The sequence below is a fragment of the Babylonia areolata genome, chromosome 7, assembly GCF_041734735.1.
Source record: "Babylonia areolata isolate BAREFJ2019XMU chromosome 7, ASM4173473v1, whole genome shotgun sequence".
NCBI lineage: Eukaryota > Metazoa > Mollusca > Gastropoda > Neogastropoda > Buccinidae > Babylonia > Babylonia areolata.
In genome coordinates this window covers 16,831,415-16,838,914 of record NC_134882.1, presented here as the reverse complement: position 1 = coordinate 16,838,914, position 7,500 = coordinate 16,831,415, and the positions used below count along the sequence as shown (strand labels likewise).

Here is a 7,500-nt window from a genome sequence, read left to right as displayed (position 1 = left end):
TCCCACCACCACCTTGTTTCAGTATATTAATTTTCATCATAATTTTAGAATCTCATCTCTGCTGTGTGTGTGTATGTGCAGGATTTTGGGGTGATATCCATTACAATAAATCTGGACCTGATGCAGCTTGCTGAGATGGATAGTAAGTTGTGCCTGCACACCTGTGTAAACGTATCTGTGTGTAGGTGCGCGCACTCCTCTCTCTCTCTGTCTCTCTCTCTGTCTCTGTCTCTCTCTCTCGGTACATTTGTTGGTGCGTTCGTGTGGGTCTGTCAATGCACTGAGGAATTGTGCGTCGATTTAAAGACCAGTGCGATTATACTTTTTCCTTGTGCTCGGGTTCTTGATTTTAATGTTTTTAGACGGAGAATATTATTCTGAAATGTTCATTGATTGCATATGAAATCACTCAGTTGACAACAATAACATGTCTGTCTGAGTGTGTATGTGTGTGTGCCTGAAATCTGATTGAATGACACAGGAAACAAAATGATGAGCGCCCTGTGGCAGCCGTCAGTCGGCTTTACCCAGGTGGGCAGCCTGTCGTGCAAATGAACCCGTGTTTGTAAAGCGCTAAGGGTTTGGTCTCCGACCGAGGATAAGCGCTATATAAATATCCATATCGTATCACCAACATCAATAACAACAATAACAACACAACATACCAGACAGACCAACCATACTCAGACACGCACAGATACACACACACACACACACCGGCACACACGCACACACGCGCACGCGCGCGTACATGGACCCATGTACGTATACATACACAAACATACATTGACTGGCACACGCGCACACGTTCATATGCAACTGGAAGGATCTGTAATCACCATGAAAAACTTGCCTTTGCAGGTGACCTGGCCAACTTCATCGTGAGGAAACCCTGGGATGGCACGATGCTATTTCGTGAGGTGATATAAGGACTCTTGAAATCTCTTTTATGCATTGAAGCAGCCTCCACGTTGTAATTATTATTATTATTACTATTATTATTATATCTTCTTCTTCTTCTCATCATCATTAGAACAAAACTGTATATAAAAAACGACAACAGTTTTATAAAAAAAAAAAAAAATCAAAAAAAAATCTTCATCACTACAAAAAGATAGCTAGCCTACTTGAGCACTCAAAACTGAGTTTGCTTTCTATTATTCCGAAAAAAACCTGATGACAATGACTGGAGTCACGATGATGGCGTTGCTGCATGTGTCGTTGATGATGATGATAAACATGACGAGAAGAAGTAAATGAAGTACAACAATGACGATGACGAATTACAATAACAACAACAACAACAACACTTCACTGAAGAGGCAACTCACATCAACGCCATTCTTCGAAGCCACTGGAATGCATTTCTGGGGGAACTGTGCAGGTTACACCCGAGCACGTATGACACTTTCTGTGAATTACTCTATAAAAACATGTACCTAAGTTGAGACACACATTTTGTATGCAGGCGTGCGTGCATTTGTGTGTGTGTGTGCGCGCGCGCGCACGCGTGCACGCGTCCGTGCGTGTGTGTGTGTGCGCGCGTGTGAGTGTGTGTGTGCATGAGTGTGTGTGTGTGTGTGTATGATATGTGTGTGTGTGTGTGTGTGTGTGTGTGTGTGTGTGTACGCGCTCGCGTGTGCCATGTTTTGCGGAGTGAAACGTAAAGCTGTTGTTCAGGTAGTGCACGAGCTGTTAGTGGTGAAAGGCTCACTGCCGGACAACGGGGATCTCAGTCGGCTGGCGGTGTCGTTGCGTGTGAACGCTGCGACCCTGCCCCAAATTGGGTGATAATATTTTGTACCTCCGTCAGACTTATCTGTGTGTCTCTATCTGTGTGTGTGTGTGTCTGTCTGTACTCTGTCTCTGCCTGTCTGCCTTTCTGTCTGTCTGTATACATGTCTGTCTGTCTCTGTCTCCCCCCAACTCTCTCTCTCTCACTCCCTCCTCTCTGTCTGTCTGCCTCTCTCTCTTTCCATCGTTTGTTCAGAATCTGGCATATTCTGTTAGACTGTGTAAAGACGCAGAGATGTTTACCTTCATTTGGATAACTGATTGATCAGCTACTCAATCAGTTCAACATCCTTCTAAATACCTGTTTTTTTCGTCCGTTCGTTGTATTCATTCATCTCTATGTTTAATCACTCTTACGTGCATGCTGGGTTTTTTTTTGTTGTTGTGTGTGTGTGTGTGTATGTGCGCGCGCGCGCGCGCACGCGTACACGCACGCGCCCGAGTACGTGAGTGCTTGCACACAGATAAATGCGTGCTTGCGCTATTGAGTTGGTGAGCTTGCATTATTATGTGGGTTTGCGCACTGATATTGGTGTGTGTGTGTGTGTGTGTGTGTGTGTGTGTTTACGCGCGCGCGCGTACCGTGCGTGAGTGCATGCACGTATGCGTACGTGCTTCCTTGATTGTGCGGGTGGTTGTGTGCTTTCAGCTGGGCCTCTGGACTACAGGCAAGATACAGCGGGTTTTTAAAACTCAGCGGCGTCGTGCTGGGCGTCACTGCCACTGTCACGTACACGTATGTAGCCTACATTGACGTGCATATCAGGCCTGTTGGCACTGAAGTCACCACAACCATCACGTACACATTTTCCTCAGTATCATTTTAATTGTTTTTTAAAATACATTTCCGTTCAGAATGACATAATCCTACAGGTCGGCCAACAGTAAAGTGAGAGCTGTATGATCAATGGTTTTTCCATTGCGATGGGAAGCCATTTACAGCTAAGTCGCCTGTGAAGGACTATGACTCTCGAACTAGGAGGCAAGACTGCACTGGCTCTTAGCTTTGGGGGCTAGTTGGCCTTTGGGAACCATTCTAACGCCGACTGTCTGATAAACCCTCTTGCCCGAAAGAGTGGGGATGTTACGTGGGCAAGACACTCTCCACTGTAATCAAAATCTAGCCCATATAGTTGGGACAGCAGTTGTCTCCTCTAATGTTCTGATGGTCATAGTCGGACACGACCGACTACCATAAATTAGAGTAGACAGGTGAGAGGAAGAATGCAGCCTGGCTATTTCATACAGATATAGACAGGTTCAGTTTATTGTCATCATGGACGTCTCTTGTGGTGTGTGTCTGTTTCTGTGTCTGTGTCTTGCATGTGTCTGTATGTGTGTCTCTTTGTGTGTGTCTGTGTCAGTGTGTCACTTTGTCTTAGTCCGTCTGTCTGTCTGTCTGTCTCTCTTTGTGTGTGTGTGTGTGTGTGTGTGTGTGTGTGTGTGTGTGTTTGCGAGCATGCAAGCGTGCATATGAGCATGAATGTATTGAATATTTCAATTTGAAATGTCATGGGGATCAGGAAAAGCACGAAGTACACATGTCCGAGAGAAGACTGTGAAGGTCACTATGGCAACCAGTATGTCCGAATCCACGTCCCTGGAGCTTCAGAGCAAGAGACTGTCGGGTAATTTTTCTTTTCTTTTTTTTTCTTGGTTGTTCGGGAAAAGACTTTTGCCTGGTGTTATGAGTACCTTTCATATCATACCCCGACCAAGATCTAAGCTCTGAAAAACTTGGGCGAAAGCCAGTAGCTAACTCTATATAATGTATGGTATAATATACTCAGTCACAGGTGTATAACAGCCTATAATTATACAAAGTGAAACCAGGCCCTCTGGTTAAGAGTCAACTCTACATGTTTCAATGTTTCCAGGCATATATTTGTTTTGTTCTGTCTGGTCATTTTACTTTCCTGTGTATAGCATCTATGTATTACTTTCCTATGTATTGTCTGTTCGGCTGTTTCACCTGTCTGTCTACCATCTGTTTGTCCAGCCATCTATTTCTGCACCATATTCATATCTGTCTGCCGATTGCCAACATCACCCTTCGCTGACATATTTGGAAATCAGTCGATTGTGATTCTCTCCCATGGAGATGAGAAACTCATTAAAGTGGTGTATTCTGTCAGGTAACACGGGTCACTGCCATTGCCGTAACTTCTGATGAAAATCGGGACATATTTCACACACACACACACACACACACACACACACCTCGATCCCCTTTAGAGAACTTTTAGTGGCTCGCGACAGCTGTCGATGAAAAGTTAACTATTGTTGTAGTCTGCAAGGCCGTGCATCCCTCCACCCCCCGGAATGACGGAATGACTAGTCTTAAAATGCTCTTCGGTATCTGCTGAACTCATTTTTACATGTTCCCAAGGGAGGGGGAGTGGGGGAGAAGAAAAAGGGGACGCACTTAGAGTTACTGCTCTTGGTACAAGGGTTCCCTCTCGCGTCCCGATCAATGAAGTCAAGACAAGATCAACTTCAAACCGTCATAAATAATATTTATACCAAGAAAACCATCGTTTATTATGTGTTTTCTTTTTTAATAGGATATTTTCTGCTCGAATGAATATCCAGAAGTGAAATATCGTCATTCATTCTTTCACAGTCACGGCTTGTATCGACTTACTATTAAATCTTTGACAAAATTACGTAAAATGTTCCGGCTGTTTTATTTCATCACTCCAATTCAGTATTACTCACGTCGAAATGATTTTTATACAAAGACATGCAGGGGTGTTCTAGAAATGATTCCGGTATACCTACGTTTGAATGAAGGGTTGTCCCTTTGGGGAGTCGCACTAGTCAAGTTACTTCCATTACCCCCAAATGCCATTTTGCCAGGAGTCGCATTTGAGTCGCAAAATCGTGTGGTTTTGTGGCTAACTTGTATATGTGTCATGTTTCCCTGTTTCAGATTACAATACGTACTGATTTGAAGAATTTGCGTTAAAAATGCATTGTGTATATCTTGGAAATAAGCGGTATTTGCCAGAAAAATAAAATATACCTACTGAACACCCACCATCTCCATCTAACACTGACATGAATAAAACACACTGGTTTTAAACGTATTTAGAGTGTTATGCGATGATTCTACAATTATTTTCCACGCGAAGTTACACGATGCGATTTGGCGTCTTGAATGTAATTGTGAGGCTATCGTGGGGCTAACCCGATGTTTATAAATGCAACAAGATCTTGTTTATCTCTCCTTTCCTCAAACGGCAAATATTTCTAGAATGTGATCTTATGGGGGCGATAATTTCATTGTGTGCTCTTGTTTGTTGTTGATGAATGACTGGTGGACAGTTTGGGGTATCATGATTTCACATTTACATTTGTTTTGTGTCTATGCTGAAGTGAACTTGGTGATGGAATACGAAGATGATTCTCACTTGAATCCAGTAAAAAAGAAAGAAAAAGGTTTCCCCATATTAGCAATGCTAAAACCCTTTTCCTTCGTCATAGTCGAACGCATCAGTGCCAGAACCAGTCTAGATAATACCATATTGTGAGTGGGGTTAGATTTGCGATGAAGATAGGGAAAGCGGGGAATGTTTCAAAGCCTGTTGGTGGTTTTTTATATATATATATATATATATATTTAAAAAAAAAAAGATTTAAAAAAAACCTGTTACACATATGTATTTATTTATCTATTCTATTTTTCAGACGAAAATTCAAATGCAGTGAATGCGGCATGGCTTTAACAGAGGACAAATCCAGGCGAAGTTTATCAGGTATCCCAGACATTCATTTCCTTTAATCGATCGTGTTCAGTCTGTTGTTTGTTAACACGTAGCCTACATTTTCTAGTCGGTTTTTACTTCTCAAATAGCAGCTCTGGAGAAAAAACCCCCCAAAAACTTCACGGTAATACCTCAGGCTTTATATCAACAAGGCCTATGGACAAATTTTCGTGATTATAAAACTGTGCGCTTCTTCATTTGGGGATTAAAAAAATACTGCATATTTCTCACGTTCAGGAGTTGACCACAAAAATGTTATCTCACCCTGCGCAACTGTATCTATTGTCTGTCTACAGCTTTCTGTCTTTGTCCTGTTCTCATTTAGCCTCTTTGTTTGTCCGCTTGACTTTCGTCTGCCTCTTTCTCACTATTTGACTATCATGTGTGTGTGTGTGTGTGTGTGTGTGTGTGTGTGTGTGTGTGTGTGTGTGTGTGTTAGAGTAGAATATTGATAGAAAATTGGAAATTTTCGTTCCAGAAAACAACGAAAATAAAGAAAACATTAATGATAAAAAAAATCACAAAAGAAGTAATTAAAAAACAGCTACTGCCGTTGCCTCTTGGCTCTCGGGGATACACACACGCGGGCATACTCAAATCTTTCATTTGTTTGTGTTAATGCACGCGCGAACACATGCTCTCTGTCTGTCTGTCTCTCTTTCTCTGTGTCACACTCGCACACCAAACACCCATTCCCGCATTTCTTTAAAGGTATGTGCCTCATCCTCTACACACAAACACCCCACAACCCCATCCCCATCCCATAAACACACGCTTAAGCCACCACCACCACCACACTCTCATCCCTCACTCATATCCCCTAAAAACAACGACATTGATAAAAGCACTGTTTGAAGCAAGCCATCTCTGTGCGCGGACCAGATAAACTGCTGGCCGAAGTGAGAGTGACAGAAGGGACAGATAGCAGCAAGGACAGGACGCCGCGTCGCCAGCAAGCCGTGGCTGTCATCATCAGAGGTAGACTTCGTGACGGTATCACGTGCCGTGTGCCACGTGCACCGTGCGTGACGCTTGTACACGCATAATTGGGACCTCTCTTTGTGGCAGCGGTGATATGATCCTTCTGCTCTGACGCGTCATCTCTCGTGTCGGTGTGGTAGTTATTATACTGTCAGTGTCTGCTGAGGCATTATTTGCTTGATATACGCACGCACGCACGTCCGTGGTGGATGATATTTGTGTGTGGGCTTAGAAACAACAGGAGACACATCATTATGTATGTGCATACATTTACTTACAGACTACCACAGACGCGAACGCTTAAAATGACGTGCACACAAAGGGGTCACGTTCGCGCACGCACGCGCGCGAACTTCTCAGTACCGCATCTCCACCTCACACACACACACACACGCACACACACACACACACGACTGGATTAATTCTTCAAGCCATTAGAAAGTGGGGAAACAATCTGGATATCTTTATTACTGTTAGGTATTGTCTGAACTGCCAAATGTAAAGAAAAGCCGTATCGTGTCAACGTATATCATCCGGCGTGGCACCGCTGACAACAAAATTAGAAACCTATCTCCGTCATCCATTTCTCTGTCTCCCTCTCTCTCTGTCTATCTCATTCTCGATCAGTCCTATGCTCTTCATCCAGTTGTGTGTGTGTGTGTGTGTGTGTGTGTGTGTGTGTGTGTGTGTGACCGCGTTTTATTATATTTTGAGTGTTATTACATTAGCGATTTTTTCATTTCGTTCTAATCGGGTACCAGTAATTTTTATCATGACCTCATTAAAAAAACAACTTCATCATAGGTAATCATTTAACATTTTCAGTTTCATTGTGTAGGCCTGTGTTATGTTGTTGGTTATGCTATCAATTTGATCAAGCACATTTTGTTTTATTTCATCTTAGTATTATCGCATACTGTCAGGTTTCTTCATACCTTTTTTTTTCGTTACAGAAATA

General features: G+C 42.9%; 1 protein-coding gene across 1 annotated transcript in view; it reads left to right on the top strand.

The window, feature by feature from the left end:
- Positions 1–7,500, top strand: part of LOC143284353 (minichromosome maintenance domain-containing protein 2-like) — a 29,011-nt gene that overhangs the window by 3,915 nt on the left and 17,596 nt on the right. The window contains exons 3-8 of the mRNA XM_076591064.1: positions 82–142; positions 862–920; positions 1,681–1,787; positions 2,444–2,530; positions 3,318–3,422; positions 5,485–5,552. Of these exons, the coding sequence (XP_076447179.1) occupies positions 82–142; positions 862–920; positions 1,681–1,787; positions 2,444–2,530; positions 3,318–3,422; positions 5,485–5,552 (487 nt within the window). The remainder of the gene's footprint in view (positions 1–81; positions 143–861; positions 921–1,680; positions 1,788–2,443; positions 2,531–3,317; positions 3,423–5,484; positions 5,553–7,500) is intronic.